The 25,308-nt window shown below is 36.3% G+C and overlaps 2 protein-coding genes across 2 annotated transcripts in view; one reads left to right on the top strand and one right to left on the bottom strand.

Moving 5' to 3' along the window:
- Positions 1-286: 286 nt before the first annotated feature.
- On the bottom strand, positions 287-14,835 carry BPNT1 (3'(2'), 5'-bisphosphate nucleotidase 1). The gene is made up of 9 exons (XM_039341624.1): positions 14,556-14,835; positions 10,262-10,386; positions 8,858-8,962; positions 7,324-7,431; positions 7,061-7,109; positions 4,323-4,414; positions 2,784-2,981; positions 2,086-2,191; positions 287-1,007 (listed from the first exon to the last, which is right to left on the bottom strand). The coding sequence occupies exons 2-9, from the start codon at positions 10,379-10,381 to the stop codon at positions 859-861; spliced, it is 927 nt and encodes a 308-aa protein (XP_039197558.1). The 5' UTR covers positions 10,382-10,386; positions 14,556-14,835; the 3' UTR covers positions 287-858.
- A 102-nt stretch (positions 14,836-14,937) lies between these two features.
- Positions 14,938-25,308, top strand: part of IARS2 (isoleucyl-tRNA synthetase 2, mitochondrial) — a 40,189-nt gene continuing 29,818 nt past the window's right edge. Inside the window, exons 1-9 of the mRNA XM_039341623.1 lie at positions 14,938-15,188; positions 16,581-16,703; positions 17,749-17,905; positions 21,197-21,345; positions 21,432-21,481; positions 21,569-21,678; positions 21,770-21,860; positions 22,687-22,802; positions 24,502-24,671. Coding sequence (XP_039197557.1) covers positions 14,982-15,188; positions 16,581-16,703; positions 17,749-17,905; positions 21,197-21,345; positions 21,432-21,481; positions 21,569-21,678; positions 21,770-21,860; positions 22,687-22,802; positions 24,502-24,671 — 1,173 coding nt within the window. The 5' untranslated portion in view covers positions 14,938-14,981. The remainder of the gene's footprint in view (positions 15,189-16,580; positions 16,704-17,748; positions 17,906-21,196; positions 21,346-21,431; positions 21,482-21,568; positions 21,679-21,769; positions 21,861-22,686; positions 22,803-24,501; positions 24,672-25,308) is intronic.

The raw sequence follows: 25,308 nt of genomic DNA on the forward strand, positions 1-25,308 counted from the left end.
GCTTGCTTCTATTGAGCTTGGCAAAGATTGGAAAGCTGAGCCCATTTTGATCTTCAGAAACACCCCTCACGAAAAGGGACCAACTCTGCCAGACCTTTGTCCTGCACCAGCTGTTTTTGAGAGCTGCACCTGTTTCAGATGCAATGCAGAGGAAGGACCACTAATTCAAACTGCTAGTTTTTCAGGTTCAGATCTACCAGTCAGACATACAAGTATAAACCAGGAAAAGAACCTTTATAACTGAGGTCAAAGCAAGCCAAACCCACGAATAAAAACTTCACAAATGTATCAACAAAAATTATAATTTTATTTCAAAATTGTATTCTTCAGCATATAAAAGCTAAAACAAGTATATTTCCATATCTCTCTATATAAGCATCTCACATGAAAATGGAGGAGGAGGGAATTAGGCACAGAACAGACATACATCCCATGCATCCATGTATATTTTTAAAAAAGCTATCTAGCTAGCTAGATAAAATGATCCCTTCAAGTGAAGCATGCATGAATGAGTCTTACATACAAAAGGCATTTGAAGTAACTGTGGTTCACTTATTTATTTATTTATTTATTGTCTTCAAATCAAGAAAGATTGAATAAGGATTTGATAATTGGATAGGTGAACATATATGATAATATTAATAAGCATTAGGAGACCTGGACAACTTTACTGAAGTCACTAATATTCCTACTGAAAATTAAAATCTCAGATTTACCAGAATTTAAGTCAAGCAAGCAACAAAACTCTTAGCTAAAAATAATGGAACTGGTCCAAAATGTTACCCTATCAAAAATCACAATTTATTTCAGCTAAGAATTTATTTCCAGCCAAATGGAATGCACAATCCTCTGCATTTTTTAGGGCACAAGGGCTTCTTTGACTGCTTCAGGAACTCGACTGGCATAATAGTCATGATTTCTTAAAGTAGCAAGGACTCCTCCTGAATTCATGTGTTTGACCTCTTTATTATAATGAAAAAAGTTCCCATGAATATCAGTAAGTTTGCCTGTGAAGAAAGAAAACAACACTATATTTGAAAGAATTTAGACATGGTATCTGTATTTCTACAAAAGGACAAATAAAAGTAGTTCACAAAACTAAATTTTCCTTTTCCAAATTACAGTTGGCTAAATTTGAATTTTTCCTTATGTTTTAGTATAACAGGTAAATCACAATATAATCAATATGCTTTAGTATATAAAACTGTCAAAAGATTAGTATAATTCTCCTGACCTTAAAAAAGGTTTAAAGATAGATCTTTTCCACACACATCAACCCCCAATACCCCATCTCATAAAGAAAAGCAAAAGTGAATTATCTGGAGAACTAATAGTTATCTAAGTCCACTGTAAGGTTATGCTTACTCAGAAAATTATTTTGAAGCAATACTTAGGACATCTCATGATTAGAGCAGCCTTTCTCCATTTTCTTTAAAGCATACATACTTTAAGAAATTAACTCTTAATTAATAGGATTCTTAAAGCAGCTACAACTTTTGTCAGACTTTCCTAGAAGCCTAGAGATAATAACAGCCTACTTTAAAAGATAAGAGCAGGTTTTTGTGTTCTTTTGGGTTCTGAAGCACTTATTTCCGAACAATTTTCACAGGTTGCAGAGCCCAAGCATCCTATAATAGCATAATCACCAAGTTTTGTTTTCTTGCTTATTTGTTTATATTTGAAAAATTTAGAAATTGCTTTTTCTTTTATTCATATGTCAATATCAACAGATATTAATAAAAGAAAACTTAATTTAAATTTGTGCCACATATATACAAAAAATATCACTATCACATGATCACTATCACTATAATTATATCACATAATTAAGGATTAAAATCCAAAAGAGCAATCATAGTTAAGCTTTTGTCCAGCTACAGAAAGAAAAATAGCAGAGATGACCATCAGCTAGGAAATAACACATATTAAGCCAATAAATACATCTGTATTGAAAAAAATATAAACATATTTTTTAAATACTAGGTTTTAAGTTAGCATCATGGGCCTCTTAGTTGTAGCTCTTTACAAAGAGAGGTGTTTATAAATCTCCTTGTTTCTATTTCTCCAATATATTTATTAACTCACCTCCAACTGCATGCAAAATAGCCTCTGGTGCACATGTATCCCACTTCTTGCATCCAGGACTGGCAAATACATATGCAGAAGCTTTGCCTTCAACAAGTTGAATGATCTGACACAAATAAAAAAAACCTCAGTCATTTAATATGCACACATACAATGTTTTTATAGATTAGAAATGAGGTCACATACAGATCAATGTTTTAGTTCTTGATTACTTTCTATGGCTTTTTTTTCCATTGCTCTTATATATACGTAACAAGCACTTTCTCTATACATATAATTATACACAGTTTTCAGATCATAAAGGTATTATGATTCAAATGGCAAAATTTACCATTAACATTTTAATTAGGTCATGGCTTATGAGAAAAACAGAACATTCTTGACAAGAGGTGAGGACATTCTCTCTAAAAAAAGTATCGATCCATTTCTAAGCCATTCTTTTAAGAATCTCCACCACCTTGAAGGCTGCAACATAAATATGACATACAAATAAATAAAATCCCAAAGAGGCCAAAACAATTAACATTATTTCCACAATTCCTATGCCCTATCCATACAATGTGGTTGAAATCAAATTGAAAGATGTACATCATTTATTGGAAAACTTTGTGGCACTATTATAAAAATGAATGTCTCATCTTGAACTTTTAAAAAATTAATCCTATTATCATGGCATTAAAATTTAGAGATGTCCATACCTTATTACCAGCACCTCCAACTCTCACCACACTATCAGGCTTCATTGCGCTAACGCAGTCATTTACCATCTTGCTGCTGTGTGACCTTGTGGTGGTAATGATGTGCTGCCCAGCTGGTACCTCTTTCAACTGAAACCCAAAGGCGCCCAAACCAAGGATTGCCCATATTGTCCTGCCTAGAACTGCATCTGCACCTGCCTGCAAGAAAGATTTGAATATTCTAGTCTCATTTTGAAAAATAAAAGGCATAAGTATATATGATAGTTGGGCATACTGTATTTCTGTAAAAGAATAATGATCCTAAATTTAGCATATTCCCTCCTCCAAGAAGGTTAGACAAAACTAATCTGTTCCCTTACATTCTTGCATTATCAGCAAGTTTAATATGAACCATTTAAATATATGTTATTTGCAAAGATACATTTCTTTCTTTCAGATAAATACTACAATTCTGCTGCTGAAAGAATAAGACTTACTGTTATGCAAGCAGGTAGAGGTTTGCAACTTTAGTCTGCCTTAATTATTTAAGTAAAAGAACTTCATCTATACTTTTTGTTTCAGGTTTATTCTTTCAAGCCTTTGGACTCATGTTGCACCCATCCTCAGAATGTGTGAGACTCAGATTTGATCCTGCAACATTATCCTGGGACGCATGTATTTGCCTTCATTCATGAGAGATCCTTTTTGTTATTCAGTATATTTTCAGCTTTACTGTTTCAGTTACCAGTATGTTTGTTCTGCATTATTTTCATTTTGTCATAACTATAGTCACCAATATAGGCAATGTACATATGGTACATTCTCATATAGAAATTAAATTAATAAGAAGAGAAGGCATATCCACAGATGTTTAAAATCTAGAGTAATCAGGATAGGGAGATACTTTGTCAACATTAGCTTATTTCTGCAAAATTTTCAGAATGTTTACTAAATTCAGACTTCACTTTAGCAAAATTCAACACATACTATAATTTTGTATAGGAAAATGAGTTACTAATGTTTGCAGCTATACAAGACATTTTCCTGATTCCTTTGTTGAAACCACTGAGAAAATGAAAGGATTATTGTGCTGAATGTCAAAAATGTACTATATGTCAAGCACAGGAAATCAGGAGTCCAGACAGTTCAAATGAATATAGGTTTATTGTAAGCCAATGTTCTCTACGAGAATCTGAACTACTAATTGTCAAAGTAAATTGGCAGCAGGTAAGAGCTGCCAATTCAAGGCTGGCTGGATTTAGATCTCTTGAGGGTGTGAAGGGACTCAAGACTGACCCATCCCTCGGGCTCAGCCTGGTCAGCTCCACAGTACATGCAGTCTGAAATTTGGATTTATGCTAGTCCCAAATCTGGCATGAGTGAACATACTTTTAATTAGGACCCTTTAGATAGAAAAAAAGGCCATTTCTTTTTTCTAAGTAACAAGTCACTTAACCCCCTTATTCTAGCTAATTAGAAGGGATAAGCAGTTAACTAGAAGAACATTAACTGTTTAAATTCGATGGAGAAAAAAGTTTTGGAAATTAAAGCAATTCCTACCTCATAGTTGTAATATGGTTGATTAATGACTCCTGCAATAGCTTTTCCTTGGTAAGCAATACCAATAAGAACTGTTACGTGGTCAAGAAGTCCTGAAAGAGATAATAAACATCTGTCACTGGGAAATAATCAAGTTTCTTCTAACTTTTTATACTTGACTTACACGGTAGTCTATAATTTGAGTGATTGTTTATACTTGATCATGTTCCTATACTAAGTTGCTTATCTATATTTGTTAAACAAGCCACAATTGGTTGGGTTTACACAATATGCAAAACATCAGTCAATACATAAAGCCAGAACTAAAACAAGACCCAATTAAAGTTTTGCCCATTATAGTACAGAAACTTGCTGCATTTTACTACTGCCATTTCTAACTCAGGGTCATTTTTTTTCCATTTCATTAAACAATAAAGCAGAACCCACACCTTACCTTGCTTTAACACAGTATCTTCCACTTCACTACTCTCTGGGATCAAATCCATTGAACATTTCGTGATTTCTAATCAAGCAAAATTGCCAAAGGCAACAATTCTGTAGACAGTGACCATGATACCATCCCATATGTAACTATTGTTAGATCAAGAAGTAATTTGAAAGTATCTTTGTGATGATTTTCAATTTTCTAGATCCCCATATACATCAAAAAAAAAAAAAACCACCCAGAGGTAATGCAAACAGCAATTAAAAATGGGGGGGGGAGCTGATCTGTGCCTGTTTCAATAATGTAAGTACTGAAGAATTAAATAATTATGATACTTGTGTGATTCTATTTAATTCATAGTATGTTTGTGTAAGACAAATGGGAAATCTATAATCATCCAGTCATTGCTGAATCACTATTTTCAGTACCCCTTACCACTGGCTATGCTGATTGGAACTCTTAGGATTTCAAAAAAAAAAGGAGTATTTTTTTTATGGGCCTCAATCCAAGATTGCTTAACAACTGCAACCAGGAGTATTGGGAAGGAGTGCTTCCCCATTATTGAGTGAAGCAGTCACATGGAAATCTTTGAGCTTTGCTCAATGGCTGATATTCTGGTCCCAATTGCAACGATAAGTCAAGAACTACCTATACGCCAAACTGGCTCTCAACGGGCTTTTAAGTTCATTGTTACATAAGAAATTAACAAAAGACCAATTGATCAGGTTAAGGATTTTTAAATAATAATAATAATAATAATAATAATAATAATAATAATAATAATCATCTGGATAGTGGACGTGGCAGTGCCTGGAGACAGCAGAATAGAAGAGAAAGAACTGGAGAAGATAACAAAATACAAAGACCTACAAATAGAAATAGAAGCAAGGGTAGTACCAATAGTCATAGGCTCCTTGGGCGCAATCCCAAAACAACTGGAGCACCACTTGAACACCATTGGCATTGACAAATTTGCTATTAGTCAATTGCAAAAGGCGGCCTTATTAGGAACTGCTTCCATCCTGCGACGATACCTTTAATACCATCAAACATCCACATCTGCCTATCCCAGGTCCTGGGTAAGGACTCGATAGGTAGACAAAATGCCAAATCCAGTCTGAACATCTGGCTGACTGTGCGATGATTGATAATAATAATAATAAAGTTGGAAGGGATCTTGGAAGTCATCGAGTCCAAACCCCTGCTCAGGCAGGAAACCATACACCATTTCGGACAAATAGCTGTCCAGTCTTTTCTTAAAAACTTCCAGTGTTGGAGCATTCACCACTTCTGGAGGCAGGTTGTTCCATTGGTTAATTGTTCTAACTGTCAGGAAGTTTCTCCTTAGTTCTAGGTTGCTTCTCTCCTTGATTAGTTTCCATCCGTTGCTTCTTGTCCTGCCTTCAGGTGCCTTGGAAAATAGCTTGACTCCCTCTTCTTTGTGGCAGCCCCTGGGATATTGGAACACTGCTATCATGTCCCCCCTCGTCCTTCTCTTCATTAAACTAGACATACCCAATTCCATCAACCTTTCCTTATATGTTTTAACCTCCAGTCCCCTAATCATCTTTGTTGCTCTTCTCTGTACTCTTTCTAGAGTCTCAGCATCTTTGTTACATCGGGGTGACCAAAACTGGATGCAGTATTCCAAGTGTGGCCTTACCAAGGCATTGTAAAGTGATATTAATACTTCATGTGATCTTGATTCTAGACATCCACTTCCAACTTTCTACCCCTAGAATAACCAATTGGATGAACTTTCTATTACAACTCACAAACCTTTTAAATGCAATCTTAAAATATGCTAGCCATCATGGCAAGAATTATGTTCTTGCAGCAATAAAGCTATATCAAATAAAAGTTCTGAACTTGTTTTATGGTACATAATTCTCAGTTTAATGTACCCCATATTAGAGAGGAAAGAGAACCACATAGATATCCTTGATTCCTTACAAAAATATAATAATTAAAACAGGTAAAATGTGGTGGTTACTGTTTTAAGTGGTAGTTTCTAGCACACAAAAATACGTCCACATAAATTTATAGTGTAAATGCACTGTTAAGGAAAAACTGGGCCTCAGTCAATAATGAAGAATGAATCATTCAATTATCTATTCTCATTGCACAGTTTCTATTGTACTACCAAACTTCTAAAAGGTGACCGTGACTTCTACATATTTTATGGTCACACATAAATGGTAGATATTAATCAAGAAGCCAGACAATTGTGGATGGTTTTGTCATTAAGTATAAATGAAAATGTTTACTAAATACCCCCACACACACATACACACACACAAAACAAAGAACAAACCTTCGGTATATTCTTTTGTTCCATCCAGAGGATCAACCCATACAACAAGCTGGAAGGAAACAAAAAGAAAAGCAGAAAGTTTCAGAAGGGGAAAGCGTGGAGAGTAAATCATTGCTAGGCCACAATGGCTGCCCAGCTGCAGTGGACTCATAAATAGTCAATCACTTCTCAAATCACAATTCATTCCACCCCATAGTTATTACTATTTCTCATCCTGCATAGTTGTTACTGTCTGTAAAAAAAAAAAAAAGCCTTTTAAATACCTCTTCCTCTTTGATAGCTGTATACTGTGGTGGACAGGTTTGCTTCAGTATCTCCTCACATTGGCTTTTGTCAAGTAAGTCTTCACTGACTTCTTCACAGGGAAGATCCTGTGTTTTTGTTTTAAAAAAAAGGTACATGCAATTAAAGTCAAAAATCCTTATTCATTTCCATTAGCCAACTAGAAGCAAGTTTAAATAATTTTAATGAAAGAGAAGTTTTTGAAAGCTGGACTTTTTAGTGCTGCAGTATGCCTAGGATTATCAGCAAAAGTCTATGCAATAGATAGTATAGATGGGTCTATAACATTACCTGCAAAATTGCTTACAACTGATTACAATCTGGTTGCAATGATCGCGAAACAGTGCTAACCCAGGATGTAAGTTGCAAAAATAATCTTATTGCTACAGCTGAAAATGCAATATAACTACTGTTCTTTATTAAATGCACACATGCAAGCATTATGAAAAATAAAATGGAGGAGAGACAAATTTCAATAATGCTAAATGCTTACAAATTTTATGTTAAAATGTTAAAAGCATGCAGACTATACATCAAACTAAGAAAGACAAATCTTGTAAAGTAGGACCCCCAAGTTCAGATGTCACTAAATAAAAGCTTTAAATGTTTAAATGCATGAGCCATTTGAGATCAAGGACTCTGCTGAAGACCTATTAAGAAATCAGTTTACGATTATCCTCACTTAATGACTACTTATTCAAGGACTGTTTAATCTTGGGATGGCACTGAATGAGTGGTATTTACAACTAGTTCTTGATGTTATGGCCATTGCAGCATCCCTGCAGTCATGTAGTTGTGATCAGGGTATTTGGCACCTGGCTCACAATTACAGCATCACAGCATCCCACAATCATATGATAACTGTGTGACTTTTATGGGGTTCTACAAGCTAAATTAATCAGAAAAGTGGTAGGAGATTACAAATGGCAACCACATGACATCCTCACTTAACAACAGCATAGGATTTGTTTAACAATGGAAACCAGGAAGTGCCAGGACTGCCATTGCTAAGCAATGCAATCTCATGACTTTACAACCGTATCACTTAGCAATGGAAATTCCAGTCCCAACTGCTATCATTGAGGATTATCCATATATTTTTTTAGTGGTTTTAATTTTTGCATACCACCCAGAGTGTAACTGCTGTGAGATTGACAGTTCTAGAAATGTTTGAATTGATAAACAAACAAATGAATTCCAAGATAGTTGAAGCTTTTTTTATTTCTAAGTAAACAATATTATATATAGCTGCTGTTGTCATGATATCTGTTCTAGTCTTATAATCCTCATAATAGTAGTTAAAAGTTTTTATTACAGTATTTGAATGCAAGTTACATACAAATGCATAAAGCAACAGAGTCATGATCATATAAAAGAAAAATAGTAGAGTGACTAGGATGCAGGTTATCAACAGTATATATCTCACTGGTTGGTGGCAGTTGTTTTTTTTTAAAAAAAAGGATAAAGGTACTGTATCAAATCAAAGAAATACAAAAGAGCATGCTGACTCCTCACCTCTTCACCTATGATTGTTAACTTAGGAAACTTCAGAAGCAAGGACGAACAAATACTCATCTGTACCAATCGATCAGCTTTAGTCTGCAGGTCATTAGCTCCACACTATTAAAAAAGAAACCTGATCAATTTATAATCAAAATAACAACTTGGCCAAATCAAATTGTGTTATCATTAAGAAGATCTGAAATTACTGGAAGTGCTCTTTGCAACATCTATTTGAGAAAATCCTAGGGGTTGTGTAAGTTTTCAAGTGTATGTATACTATCATGTACCAGCAGGTAAATATTTTAAGATACTCTTCTTCAGAAAAATATTTGCCTTGAGCAATACTACTATGCATGCCTAGTTCACTAGCATGTACTGATCTTATTTGCAAATACCATTTTTAAAAACTGAATGATTATATGGTTTTATGTAAAATCATATTTTGAAGGTATTTGAACATACTGTATGGATGAGGTCATCACCTTTTTAAAGATTATACTATATAGAATATATTATACATTTTATACATATACAATATTATAACTAATAATATTGTATAATATATAATCATTAGAATGTTCGAATGTGGCTGAAGAGACCAAAGATCAAGTCCTTATTTTGATTCTAACTGGATACCATTAAGTCAGCCAGTATCTTCCCAGGCATTGTAAGGATAAAGGTAAGGAAACAAGCCTTGAGCAAAATGAATAAAATATAATAAATAGGGATCAATTATTTTTTTCTTTTTCAGTTCTGTATGAGAAAACTGTGGTCCTCTAGATATTTCTGTATGACTTTCAGCATCTTTCAGTAGTAGCCAGGTTAACTAGGGCTGCTAGAATTACACTTCAATAACTGGAGATCCACACATTTCCCGGCCCTAATCTAAGTTGTTAAATATCTGAAATATTTTAACATCCTTGGAAAGCAAGAAGTTTAGTCTTTTTGGTCCCCTGTCATCAAGACTATTCAAAGCAAGAAACATTATAGATGTTATTTCAAGAGCTATATAACTTTATATATAATAACTACATGTCAGCAAATGACATGTTTGTCCAAATGACTAATATTGATGATAGAATTGTAAAACATTTAATGAGCCTTTTTAATGGCTATTCCAACAGTTGTTGTCTGGACACTCAAATAATAAGTTGCACTGGCACTTTGAGCAATCACTACTTCAAAGAGTAGATCCAGAAGAATGGTTTACTTGCAGATGAATTGTCTCACCAAATTATATATTATATCTAAAATAAATGAGGTTACAATGCTAAACACCCTTATTAATACAACAAGCTTTACTTTTGAGCACAGATGCAAAAGAATTGTTCTTCACATTATACTAGCATCATCCACTTCTTTATTTGGATATTTAAGGTCCAAATAGAAACACATAGGATTCTATTGATCATTTACCTTCTCCACTATGCCTAGTTCTCCTCCAGACATAACTTTTCTGACAATTGTTCCCGCTTTATTAGCCACGGAATATGCTGAGGCCACAAGACGCATCAATACACTTGGATTAGAAGCCATGATTACTAGGTAGAAAAAAGAACAGAAAAAAAAGCAATCTTTTAAGTAACACAATTTTCTTATGAAAGAAATCTGACTTACAGTGGAAAAGATTGAAGAATCTTTTTCATTAGAAATAGATAGTTTATAGCAGTAGAAGACACATCAGAAATGCCCAGGTAATTTTGAAGTCAAAATATAGATTATAGTTATTATAAATCTTTTAATTATATCTCCTTCTTTCTAAAAGAATCCTGTTAGGAATTTAATAGCTTCAAACAGCTGGCACAGACATTTCCAAATGTAGAGGACACAGACAGTGGCAACAGGAGGAAGAGCTGCTATCAAGGTTTCTTAATATGGTCTACCTTGAGGTGATTTCCTCTGTCACATACAGAAAGGATGATAAAAAAAAAAAGATCTGATTTTTCAAGGCAAAGGGCAAAACTGCCAAATTTGCTAGAGCAAGGTTGAAAAAATAGAGTTTAACACTGTTCCCTCAAAGTTTGGAGTTTTCTGAGATTTGGAGTTTCCAAGAAGCTGAGAATTTCAGAAAAAGTGAAGCAGAGAAACAGATGCTTCAAATAGCACTATTTCTGAAGTGTTAACATCTCACAAAGAATTTGTGTTAGGATTTTAAAACCTGCTTTAAGGTAATTAAGGTAATTATGTCACCTCTATATAAAATATAGCAATAGCAATAACATTTAGATTTATATATCGTTCCATACTATTTTGTAGCACTCTCAGAGCATTTTGCAAATGTCAGCATATTGCCCTCAACAATCTGGATCCTCATTTTACCAACCTCAGAAGAATGGAAGACTGAGTCAAACTTGAGCTGATCAGGATCAAACTGCTGGCAGTCGGCAAAGTTAGCCTGCAATACTGCATTCTAACTATTGCACCACTAATAGAATTGGAAGTTTAAACCCCAGCCTATATCCATTCTTCAGATTGAATATTTTTACTTGCTGCCAATGCTATGTAATAACAACTTGGAATCTTTTTGCAGGATCTCTTTTGTGATACTGATTGAAAGTCTTCATTTGGAGCAGACCAGTACTACCTGATGATCTGCATGAAGCCTTCTATTTTCTGCTGGATTTTCTTCTGTAACCAAACTGGTCAGCTATATAATTTACCTTATCAGCAATAAATGTTTGTATCAACAATGTAAAGACAAAATGTGATTTTTTTACAACTTAGCTTTTCTTTTTAAAGGAAGTGTGATTTTGATATCCAGTGAGATTGTTCTATTTCTCAAAGAGGAAAGGGCCAAATCATCTGTCACACATGTCTTCAGTACATAGCAAATGTACTTTTCTTTTTTGCATTTCTATTTTTCATTGTCAGAAAAGCAGCACAGCTTATAAACTCTCTATCTTATACACAGCTGGGATACAGAGTGGATGTCACATAGGACACCTCTGGAAAATAGATGGTGGCAGCAGGAACTACCAAGCTGCTACCTAAAGCAGGACACAGCGAAGTTGTGAAAATCCCGAGGGCTTCTAGAAGATATTTCAGACCTTTAAGTTTTCCACTGTATGAACTCAGTCAACTGCTAAAGTCTGTAGTAAGATATAAGTAAACAGGAGCAGATGTAAAGTCCAATAGAAACAATTAGAGGACATTGACAGAAGTTTTATTCAAGCTCTTGTCCAAGACTTGGAGTCAAATCTGATATATTGGATAGCAAATCTGAAACTAGTTTTTATTGGCATTGCTTTCCACTAAAGCATCTTTGAGAAATGATAGCAAACAGAGTGGGCTAAAACTCCCATCTTAGAAGAAAAAAGATTCAGCACAGCTAGTTATTTGAAAGAAATTCTACAATTTACAGATGTCACATGCACATTTTAAATCTACAGTGTGAGTGAGGATCTCTATATTAATGATGTATATCTCCAATAAGCAAGGTCTTCCTTTTATGACCATTCATTTAAGATTATTCAAAGTTACTATGACACTGAACAAAAAGTTCTTTATGACTGGTCCTCACAAAGAACAAAGCATACTGACTGTTATGGTGACCACATGACTAAGAGATGCTGCAAAAATCATAAACAGTTGCAAACTGTCATAATTTTTTTCAGCACTGTTATAATTTTGAATAGTCGCTGAATGATTGATCAGTAAGTGAGGTAAGCAGTAAAGCAATACAGATTGGATCTATATACAGTATTTCACTGAGTCATGATTTGCTTAGCCAAACTTATTTGAATAAGCTACAATTTTCTGGGCTCACACAAAATAAACAATGGCTAGATACACTAACTCATATTATGGTTTTATGTGCTATATGAACTCAGCATTTTAAGGAACCTCAAAGAATAACATAAGCTTATACAGGTTACAGTGCATTTGTTCATATTCTTATTTCCCTCCCCTTATATATGCTTTTAATTATAACTAATAATCATAGTTTGAAACTGTGCAACTCCAAAGAAGATACATATGCAGATGTAACTTCGTTGTCAACTTTCTTCTCACATTATAAAATTGGAAACATAAACCGTGTACTGTTTATGAAGGCCATGTTCCCTTCATATCCTGACAGCCTCATGATGATGGGGAGGATCAGAAGTAATACTGTACTTTATTTCTAATCTGACTCCCTATAGAGCTGCTTTGAAGATTGGGAGGTTCTGATTCATGTACTGCACTGAGCCAATCTTTTTTGTAGTCTCACCTCTTCTAGTTGAGAGCATGCTAAGACCAAGGATATGTAAACAATGCTGTACAAGTTTCCTAGTTACATAAATCCTTGTCTATTCCTCAAACATTGAGAAAACTCAAGATTCCATTAGTAGAGCAAGTTGGCAACTTAGATAGTTGTGGACATGCAAAGGAGTTAATAAATACTGACAATTATCACATAACTAATCCTTTTTCCTCACTGTGAATTATGCAACATTTAAAAAAAATCCTAACTTCCGTCTCATGTTAACAGAGAAGGGAATCTGAGAGCTAGCAACCTTTAAACTACATTCAGTTTGTTCAATTATTACATTGGGAAACAACCTGAAATGCTTCATTTTGTTTGCTTGCTTTTTATTCCCAGTAATCTTTAACATTTTACAACTAGCTTTTCTGGTTCAAAGCAGAATATATTTTCCAATTCACCACTTCCTTGTAAATTTTATGTAGCTACTTTACATAAAATATCTAGTTTGCTCCTTTTTCTCCTACAAACTGCATGTTTAACTTTTAAATGAAAATTAATAAACTACCCATTTACAGACAGGGTAATTTAATATTCTGAGCAGTGGAACTTGAAGCCCATGTTTTTATTAGACCTGTCACTGGTCCTGCCCCCTTTTAAAGAAATTTGGATTGCATTGCCTTCAATATTTTTTTATCATGCTGAGCACTGAAAAATCATTTTTGAAACAACTACACCTGAGCTGAGCAATGACATAAAATGGATGGCAGCCTCACACACATGAACATATCTATTCTTGTGTTCCAAGTTTTAACTGATGCTTATAAAAGCTATTAGGCTGATTTTAGGATGCCAGCAGAGTTTTCTCCCCCATACCTAATATTATGGGAAATGCCAACTTTATTTTTAACAGTTATGCTGCTGAATCTTATCAGTACACTCAGTGATCTCAGTGGACCAAAAATATCATTTATGAAGTACAACTGTCCTTTATTTGGTGAAAACCTTGGTGAGGATTTGCACAAAACTTATTTAAAATAATTTTACCCTGTCTTTCAAAGCCAAATCTTCTGGTTTAACACAGGAACTTTTTAAAATTGTAAAAATTTAACTAAAACATAAAATATTTAAAAGAACACCTACTGAACTGAAAACTTTCTGAATAGGCAAATATGTAGGAGTGCCCCAGAAACTATTTTTCCACATTGCTTATATCTGTTGTTGTTTTTAAACTTCTAATTCATTATATTACCCATGATACATTTTTTTTTAAAAAAAGCAGCTATGCCATATCTAGTCACTCAAATGAACATAAACACGATCTTGAACATGCAACTAGAATAGTTCTAGCCTGCCTGTCTTCTCTTCGCGACTGTGGATGTCTTTTCCTAATTCGAGGACATTTCCACGACGGGATTGAAAGAAAAGCCTTATTTCGCCACCCACCTCTCTCTCTATCACAAGATCTCTGGCGATCAATATCTAGCAAATAATCCGAAAAAACAAGAGAAAAATGAAATAGCATACCTCCTTTTCAGGCAGCCCCACTCTTACAAAACGCTCGCTAGGATTACTCAGTGCCGATTTCCTATTCTTTCTCCGCCCCACCTACCGGGTCCTTATTGCCATTATCTCGGCTCTCTTATGTGGCCAATAACGTTTAAAAACTTTATATGTATGTACACAGGAGCTCTATTCCTGTCATGCACAGTGAAGACTCATCTAGGTAGTTAGGCCACTATTTTGGGCTGCGAAGCTGAACTGATGCTGGGGTTCGGGGCACCCACAGCCAAATTCACGCTTGCAAGGCTCCCCAGATAACGAAGGGAGGAGGACCGAACTCTAGGGGGCGCTGAGGATCCCATCGAAGCCGGAAAAGAACCGGGGAAGGACGTTTTGCCTCGTTGCTCGCCGCGGCGTTTCCGGAAGTGCCCGTGGAACCGAGTGCCCGCGATGTGGGTGATGCGGGCCCAGCCTTTGCTTAGGTTTCCTAAGCATGTTGGACGTTGGGCCCGCGGGACGGTGTCCGCAGGACCCAGCGCGGGCCAAAAGGCGAAGCCGGACTCCAAATACCGTGAAACGATTTTATTGCCCCAAAGCGAATTCCCCAGCCAGTTGCCTGGCCGCCTGCAGCCCGAAACTGAATTGGAGATACAGCAGGTAGATGAAGAATAAGGAATAGGGGTAGAGGTGCTGAAAGCCGCTGCCTAGATAGACCTGGAATTAACTCCCAGAGGTGCACCTTTCGTCAAGTGTATGCTTGTCTGTGGGGAAACATTTGCAACCCGGAACAAGGGATGTGCTGAAAGGATGACCTAGCTGAGCCTTTCTCACCTAGGTAGCTCGTCCCGTTGCTGTTATTTACGTTAAAACCGCCATTAAAAACACCCATCTTAGAATTTAGTCGGGCCCTGCAGGAAGAAAAAAGTTTCCCTAACTAGATTCTGCACCTTCCTAGACTTTTCTCAGACCAGGCTCCATATCGTAGCCTGCTGGTAAATAATTTGATCGCTGATCAAGTTTAGCTGAGTGGAGCTGGGTGCTGAACTAGAGATTTGCTGATCCTCCCTTAGGCATCAAAACTCCCCGGGTGACTAGGCTATTCACTCTCTCATCAATCCATCCCACCTCAAAGGGGTGGGGTGGGGGGAATAAAAAGCAGCAATTATCATGTGTATTGCCTTTAACTCTACAAAATAAAGGCAGGCTATAAATCCAATAATACATATAAGTTCAACCTGTGCCACAAATTGAAGCCCGATTTTTAGGGTTGCCGTACCTGGGCTACAAAAATTTAGACCTTCACTAGAGAGCAGTGAAAGATATACTGCAAACTTTTAATTTGTTAATGCCATACTGCCTGATTTGGTATCCCAATTCAGTGAGAAGATTCCATTCATACTTAAATACATGCATAAGAGTTTGGTCATCTTCCCTTCCAAAGCACTGTAATTATATAGCTACACTATAGACTTATGAGTTTAATGATAATTCTTTTTCTCTGGGTATCTCTAAAAAGGAAATTTGATGAAAGATAAAATTTTATTTAAACAATGATTGACAGTTACACACGAATTTGGGTACTATGAAACTGATGCAAGTTTGTGTGTAATCAATATTGTTTCTGTTTATATGTGCATGTTGTCATTATGCAGACAGGTTATATTAGTCAGTATTTAATTTATGAAGTGATTCTGGAAAAGTCCTATTTGACTAGAATGGCTAATAAATAGTTTCCTCAACTCACAAGGAGAATTTTTAGGATAGAAGAACAATTGTTTAAATTGAGCTAGCTTGCTTACTTTTGTTGTTTCATTATACTTGGATCAGTCTAATGTCTGTTAGTTTGCAACTTGAGAATTGATCACCTCAGGTACATTTGGAGCACTGGAATGTAGAACACTCTAACTCAGAGACTTAGAGATACATTGGCAGAGCATACTAAAGGTGATGGGAGTTCTTTGGGGAGACTTGTAGATGAAATATATTGTCATGTTTAAAAAATAATTTATTATGTAAGATTTAGTATAATAATTCTAGTGTATTCTTTAGAAATGTGGCTTTTCAGAACTGTATTCTTGGCAAAGACAAAGGAAAACAAAGCAAGAATTTTGTCTTCATGATGGACCACCATATGCCAATGGAGACCCACATGTTGGCCATGCTTTGAATAAAGTGAGTATGTGTTTTCCTAAATTTATTTATTTATGTATTTATTTAAGTGAATTATAAAGCCATCTAATTTACAGTAGTGACTCTGGATGGCATACAAAACTTAAAACTATCATAACAATATAATCCTAAGAGCTCCATTTAAAGCTGCAACCACCAAAATAAAAAGTCTTGTCACCGCTGGAGGTTATCTAACTTCCTGGCCCAAGTACCTGGGGGAACAGTCCAATTTTCAAAGTTAAAAGGGTCAGCACTATCCACAGCCATAGAGAAAACATGATCCCAGTCCAACAAAATGGCTTTGTTTGATAAAAGGGACCTGGAGTATGCCCATCCTTTGCGGGGAGGGCATAAACAATGGGAGATAGGTGGTCTCACAAACAGCCTGGTCCTGTGCCATGAAGGGCTTTATTGGTAATTACCGTCATCTTAAATTGGGTCTGGAAATCTACTGCAGCTTATGCAGCAATGGTATATGAGAATATTAAGAGATTCTGACTACTGTCCTGCTTCATTATAAAACATTCTAGATGGTGTCCAGTAAATACAAAAATATTTTTGCTGGATTAACTTCAACTTTAAATCATAGAATGTAAGTTTGGTTTTCTTCAAAACTTCAGTTCATTGATTTGTAAGGACTGGGATTTCCAATTCTTGATTCCAAGCAAAAATGCAAGTATCCTGTTGAAAGCAATAGTATTTGGCCATCAGACATGTATTAATGTGGAATTTTTGCCACACTGAAATGTAATATGAAGAAAAACAGTTTGGCATGAATCTGTAGCTTTGTTAAAAAATGGAGCCTGTTCAAAGACTTAATATTTTTGCTTTTATGGATTTTATGGATATCTCACAAGTTATTTGTGTGGCAAGTGTCTGTAATTTTACTTAAGCATTCTTAATAGAAGGTACCTTTCAGAATAGAAATAAATAGAAAACAATTTGTTAGGGTATAGGTTGCAGTATAAATATTGTGGAAGTCAAGAAAATTATAAAGCAAGATGGAAGTATGAATTTGAATATCTATTTCGCTCTCCTCTCCTTTCAGATTTTGAAAGACATCACAAATCGGTTCCATATGATGAATGGCTATAAAGTGCACTATGTCCCTGGATGGGATTGCCATGGGTTACCCATTGAGTTGAAAGCATTATCAGAATATGGAGAAACAAAACATCTTACACCAATGGAAATCAGAAAGAAAGGTATCTTTCCTTTGATAAACACTTCTAGAGAGGTCTGTGGATGTTATTCCATGACAGACATGTTTCGGAGAACAGAAACATCGTTCTACTTTCAAATATTTGAGAGGTGCCTTCTAAGATGAAATACATAATTTAAAACATCAATAGACAAAGAATTACCTTCAAATGTTATTGAAGTAGCACTCTCAGTATGCATTACTATTGACCATAATGGATGAAGCTACTAAAAGTTGATTTTCAGTGACAACTGAGAAACTATAGTCTGCCTACCTGCTTTTTAAAAAAACCTTAATTTCTTACATGTATATTACTATCCATAAGGCAAGCGAACATGGACAAATTAAGTAATAATAGTAAAGTTGGAAGGGACCTTGGAGGTCATCTAGTCCAACTCCCTGCTCAGGCAGGAAACCCTATACCATTTCCGACAAATGGCTGTCCAGTCTCTTCTTAAAAACCTCCAGTGTTGGAGCATTCACCGCTTCTGGAGGCAGGTTGTTCCACTGGTTAATTGTTCTAACTGTCAGGAAGTTTCTCCTTAGTTCTAGGTTGCTTCGCTCCTTGATTAGTTTCCACCCGTTGCTTCTTGTCCTGCCTTCAGGCACCTTGGAAAATAGCTTGACACCCTCTTCTTTGTGGAAGACCCTGAGATATTGGAACACTGCTATCATGTCCCCCCTCGTCCTTCTCTTATTAAACTAGCAATACCCAATTCCAGCAACCGTTCCTTATATGCTTTAGCCTCCAGTCCCCTAATCATCTTTGTTGCTCTTCTCTGTACTCTTTCTAGAGTCTCAACATCTTTTTTACATCGTGGTGACCAAAACTGGATACAGTATTCCAAGTGTGGCCTTACCAAGGCATTGTAAAGTGGTATTAACACTTCACGTGATCTTGATTCTATCCCTCTGTTAATGCAGCCTAGCACTGTGTTGGCCTTGGGAGTTTAGAGATAGTGGAAGGAAGAATTGCAAATGTAGCAATAACATACTGATTTAGGTTGCCAGTTAACTTTACTCTGAATAGAAAAAGGTGCTCTTATCTGCATGTATATGTATTTATTAATATATAACACATAATACAATTTAAAATGCACTCTGCCCTGTTTGTTTAAAATTCAGAGTTCAGTCTAATAGGGCTTTGGATACAGGTTTGTTTGTCATCCTTTTTTAAACAAATATTTGGTAGGTTGGTTTTAATCCTAAATGTTTATTTATTTAAAAGAATTATATGGCTGCCCACCTTAAACAGGTCTGCCCATCTTAAACAATAGCAATATAACCAGTAACTATAAAATGTAACTGTCAAACAAAGAAAAACCCTGCTCCTTAATCATCATCTTAGGTTGTCCCGCAGCAAGCTTCAGTTATCCATATACCATTCTTTCTACTCTATTCAGAATGCCAAGTGCCTTGGTAAAAAGCCAGGTCTTGATGGTCTTCCAAAAGGTTAAAAATGGGGCCTGCTGAATCCCTAGGGAGAGGATAGGAGGAGCCAAAGAAAAGGCATGCTTCCAAGGTCCCACTAAGAGGTAGAATTTCAGGGAAGGGATCTGGAACATGCCTGCCCTATCCAATCTAACGGGATAGGCAGATATTCTTAGGGAGAAGTTCCTGCAAATAACCTGGCCCCATGCCAGGTAGGGCTTTAAAGATGATAACCACCACTTTAAATTGTACCCGGGAGGAAATGGAGCCAATGCAGCTCGTGCAATGGAGATGTAATGTGGGTAAACCTATGAACAGCCAATTTGGTATTTGCTGCTGCAGTCTGGACCAGTTATAACTTCCAAGTAGTCTTCAAGGGCCACCCTGTGTAAAATGCAGTGGAGCAATCCAAACAGGAAGTAACTAAAACTTGTGTGATTAAGAGCAATACCTCCCAGTCCAGAAAAGAGTGCAAAGACCCCCTTAGCCACAGCTGCCACCTACTCATCAAGGGAGCCATGAGTTCAGGAGGACCCCCAAATTGTGCATCAGCTCACTCCAGAGGAGTGAAACCCTGTCTAGCGCTAAGATGAGAAAGGTGCACAGAGTCCACACAAGTGAGATTTGCTCCAGCACTTCTGTCACATTCTCATTCCAAGCAGGAGTAAGGAAAAAACCCAGATTCCCTCGGAAACTGCATTGGGTCCATTAGGCGCCTGAGGCATGTCCATCGAATAGACCCCAGTCCTTGCAGTGAGGGACAGCTACTGAAAACCCTAGGACCAAGAGGACAGGACATATTGTTAATGCATTCCTAAATCCAGATCACAACACACTTCTATGAACCGAGCACCAGATCTCCCTGTGAGTTGAACTATGAATAAGTGAAATGGATAGTGGTCATGAACTTGTGCTACCTTGGACCCCAGGCCCAGAGACAATAAGTTGAAATCCCCCCAGAACCATAAGCCTGGGGCCTCCATCATCAGTTCAGACAGAAGCCCAGACAGGGATGCAGCTACATTGCAGGGAAGAAGGCAAATAGCAACAATCCCCATTTTTTCCCCTGGCTCAGCTTCAGAAAGAAGGCCTCACATGGAGGTCACCAGAGATCACAAATAACAACTGCCACATCTCCACCTCTGCCCCAGAGCCTCAACTGAGGTCATACTCAGACCCCAGGAGGGCACATTTCAGACAGGGAAAAACCCACTCTGTGGCCAACCAAGTCTCAGTGATACAAGCCACTGGCTCTCCCATACATAATCAGATGTTATGGATGAGGTTATTTTTCCTGCAAGTTGATCTGGCATTAAGCAGCTGCTGCCAGAAACCCGAATCAGATCCTGAGACTAAACAAGGAGGGGCAAAACACAGTACAAGTATTGCATGTTTTCTTTAATAGAATGAGCTATGTAGGATAAACTAAATGTTCTAGTTCACCTAGGATTCAATGAAGGATTATTTATTACATTTATAGTTATGCTAATTAGAAATATAATGATATAAAATATATTTGTAGAGCTAATTTGGTATAGTCAATAAGGCAGCTAGCTAGAAACTAGGAGCCTGAGTTCCAGTCCTTCCTTAGGCATGAAGCCATCTGAGTGAGCCAGTCACTCTCTCAACCCTAGGAAGTAGGCAATGGCAAATCACTTCCCAAAAACCTTATCAAGAAAACTGCAGGAATTTGTCAGGTAGAACCAGGTAGTAAAATTCAATTGCTATCTTTATATCAGTCTATCTGAAATGACTAAATAAAAGAAAATATTTGGCTTCTGATTATGCTTTAGTTTATACTTTTGTTTTCAACTTCACCTAACATTGGGTGAATTCATGTTAAAAATGACTATTCCTTCTTCAGCCAAAGCATTTGCAGAAAAGGTAATTGAGAAACAGAAATCAGCATTTATGCGCTGGGGCGTAATGGCAGATTGGGAGAACTGCTACTACACATTTGATCCAAAGTATGAAGCAAAACAGTTGAGAGTTTTCCACCAAATGTATGAAAAGGTAGGTTCATATATATTGTCAAGGGATACTTACATTACGTACAAGGCAAAATAGTTTTGATTTCTTAATTTTTGTTTATTTCCTAGGGTTTTATTTATCAAGACTATAAGCCAGTGTTTTGGTCTCCTTCAACAAAGTAAGATACTAACATACTTTTTACTCTTGCCTTTGGGGATGGAAGAGCTTTGCACTAAAATACAATTCATGCTGATTCTTCATGCAGTACAGCTTTGGCTGAAGCAGAACTTGAATACAACCAGCAACATGCTAGTCGAGCTGTTTATATCAGATTTCCCTTGCTGAAACCCCCTCCCAAACTAGCCTCTGCAGTAGGTATGTTTTATTTATGTTCTGAATTAATTTTGTTTAAATGTACTTCTAATGTACTTATGATAACTTGTGCTAAATATGATTCTACCTCTAGATGGATTAACTGCAGTGAGTTTGATGGTCTGGACCACCCAGCCCTGGACTATTGCAGCCAATCAAGCTGTCTGTTATATGCCAAATCTGGAGTACGTATTTATTTACTTTATCATTGGAGCATAGTGTTCTTGAGATATATACGTTATTTTTGCTGAAGGTCACATGGGATTAAGGTATCTTGCATGTGGATATTTTAAAGGAAATATTATATTTAAGATCACCAAAATATCTGTTTTTTTTTTCATTTCCATTTTTTCCCATTCCCTTTATTTTTACAGGTAATATAAATCTTCTAATTTTCTTTTTATTTTATAACCCTTTATTTATTCTTATATGTCCAGCTGTAGAAAAGATGATTTTATGCTGCATGTTAGTATAAACCCTGCCTTGTTGTTGTTAATTGCGAAGTCGTGTCCGACCCATCACGACCCCATGGACAACGTTCCTCCAGGTCTTCCTGTCCTCTACCATCTTCTGGAGTCCATTTAAGTTCACACCTACTGCTTCAGTGACTCCATCCAGCCACCTCATTCTCTGTCGTCCCCTTCTTTTATATAAACCCTGCCTAGTCTCCAGCAATTTTTCCTCTGTGGTCACAGAAGAAAGATACAGTCTATGGAATGTCTAAGCATCATATAGTTCTATCTGTTGCATGTTTAAAATGGATTAAAAGATGGCAAATATAATGTAAGAAAATAAATGTAAGTTTTGAATTTAGATTTCTTCTTCGTGATCCCAGTTGTCATGAGGAACTCTGTGAAAATTCATTGATATAACATTCCCATTTCCATGAGAAACGTTTTTGTATCAATACCAATATTAGTAATGAAATGGAAGTGATTTCAGTATTAAGCTTTGCGTATCTTTCCAATGCTTTCGTGTTTTTAATATAATAAGATCTAAATGCATTTCTAGGTATTCCATTGTGAAGTGTGCCAGTACTGGGGAGCACTTTATAGTAATTGCAGACAGAGTTCAATCTATAGCAGCTGTTTTGGATACACAGTTTGATGTGATTTCAACATTTAAAGGTAAAAATGCATGGCAATAAAACCATTAATTTTGAATGAATAGTACAATAATAGAGATAAATGAGAGTGAAATTGTTCCTGGCTGGGGAGTTCTAAATTGGCAGTTTTGTGGCATTCAAGAACTCTGCAGGCACATTTAGATTTTTTTTTAATATGGTTGTGAGAACAATACTAAATTGGAACTTTTACTAGGAAAAAGGTGGTTTCTAATTCCCAGTGGCCAACCTCAATCTTATGTAGATTCACACTACCAACAATGGATGATATTGCTGTTGTGTTTTTATTGCAGTTGCTTTCTGATTCTTTATCAGTTTACAGTAGTTAAATGGACAGTAGGAACATCCTTGACTTTCACAAGAGTTGAAGTAGCTAGAAGATTACACTTTTGTAGCTTGAGTGAGATCTTTATATATTGCAATTCAAGATAATTTAATTTAATTTAATCTTTTAAAAGTGTATGTGTGTGTGATAGAGTGAAATTTATTTTGAGAGATCTTTTAAGAGAGCAGACAACAGAACTGCAATAGAATTTATCTTGTTTTAATACAGTCATATGATTGAATAAAAAATCTTAAGCAAATTTGGCTTATATATGAGTAGAAACAGACATTTTGAGCAAGAATGATATTTTTTAATGTGCTTATAGTGGAAACTTTTTATTTATTTTTTCCTGCAAAAGGGTAGGGCTAAAATTATATATTCCTATTATGGCACAATTGCAGGTATTCTATGTAGGGGACTTTTTATCTTGGATCAAATTGGTATACTTACCTATTAGAGACACTAGAAGCAAATATGCTAGTTTCTGTTGTTCTGCTCATTGTTCGTAGGCAACAATGTTGAGTTCTGAAGCCACAGTACAGACAGAACATGGTGAAACAGACTGTTTCTAGGTTGGCAAAGTAGTGAGACAAGGCTGTATACTCTCCCCTTATTTATTCAATCTGTATGCTGAATATATATTAAGGAAAGCTGGATTGGGAGATATGACTAGAAAAAAATATTATTGATTTTGCAGTCAGCCAAATATTTAGACTGGATTTGGCATTTTTATTCAACTGTTGAGTCATTCCCAAGGACCTGGAATAGGCAGATGTTGTTTGATGACATTAAATGTATCATGGCAGGTTGTAAGCTGTTCTAGGTAAAGCTGCCTTTTGCAATTGACTGATGGAGATTTGGTCAGTGATGATGGTGTTCCAATAGCAATAGCACTTATATTTATATACTGCTCCACAGTGCTTTACAGCCCTCTCTAAGCGGTTTACAGAGTCAGCCTATTGCCCCCAACAACCTGGGTCCTCATTTTACCGACCTTGGAAGGATGGAAGGCTGAGTCAACCATGAGCCGGTGAGATTCGAAATGCCAAACTGCTGGTAGCCAGCAGCCAGCAGAAGTAGCTTACAGTATTGCATTCTCACCACTGCACCACCACAGCTCATAATGGTAATCCAGATGCTATTAGTTATTTAAAATATAATTGGCTATTATTATTATTCATTTGATTTGTAATCATGCCCATTCTAAATAGTACTTGTTATTAGTGAATATAGCCACCTGCATCAAAATACTTTAAAAATGTACTATCCATTTTCGGTGTGAGAGTCTTATTAGTTGTGTAATTATTAAAACTTTATTTCCCCCACTGATAGGCAGAAAATGGCAGAAGGTGAACAGTTTTAATTTTGCGGTTTTCAGGTACAGATTTGGAAAGTGGAATTTGTTCCCATCCAACAATTCCTGGAAGGCAGTCTCCTCTTTTGCCTGCAAACCATGTGACCATGTCAAAAGGAACAGGATTAGTGCATGCAGCTCCAGCTCATGGTATGGAAGATTACAGTGTAGCTTCTCATCATCAACTGCCCATGGTACTGTGGTCTTATTTTGCTTTGTTTTTAATCTATCTTTTCCTGCTCACACCAAAACTATCATGTAGCAAAACCTTTCAAGTTGAAAAGGAAGAGTGGAAATCTTTTAAAATCATTTTGTAGCTACCTGAACTATAGCTAAAAAGTGAGAAAGAAGGTATAGTAGTAGACATTAAATCACATCCTACCAAGCTTTTCTATTGCCTATTCGTCTCATATCTTTTATAATGCCAGGCCTGAAGGTTGGAGAACATCCTGAAAGTCAGTGAATGCACTTTGTGCGTACTGTAAATTGGTGCAAGATTCCATAAATTTTAAATCTGGGTTCTTTAAACAGATTTGTACTTATGTAGTGAGACTTCCCTTACCTTACTTTCCCTGCTTCTTTCCAAATCTGCTATAACCTTTAGAATAGATTTCATGACTGTGAATAAGGGAGGGAGAATCCCTGCTTCCGGATGCTTCCGTTCCATTGGTAGCGATGTATGGTCAAAACGCAAATTATGTGAACCGAGGCTATTTTCTAAGATAAATATTATAAATTTTAAATGAAATAAGAAAATGGTTTTCATTTTCTTTTGGCTAAGAATTATGTTTCCTCTCAGAATAGGTAACTCCTTGCCAAAATCTATGCCTC

Source organism: Crotalus tigris, unplaced genomic scaffold, assembly GCF_016545835.1.
Source record: "Crotalus tigris isolate CLP2741 ecotype Arizona unplaced genomic scaffold, ASM1654583v1 scf7180000017771.5222438, whole genome shotgun sequence".
NCBI lineage: Eukaryota > Metazoa > Chordata > Lepidosauria > Squamata > Viperidae > Crotalus > Crotalus tigris.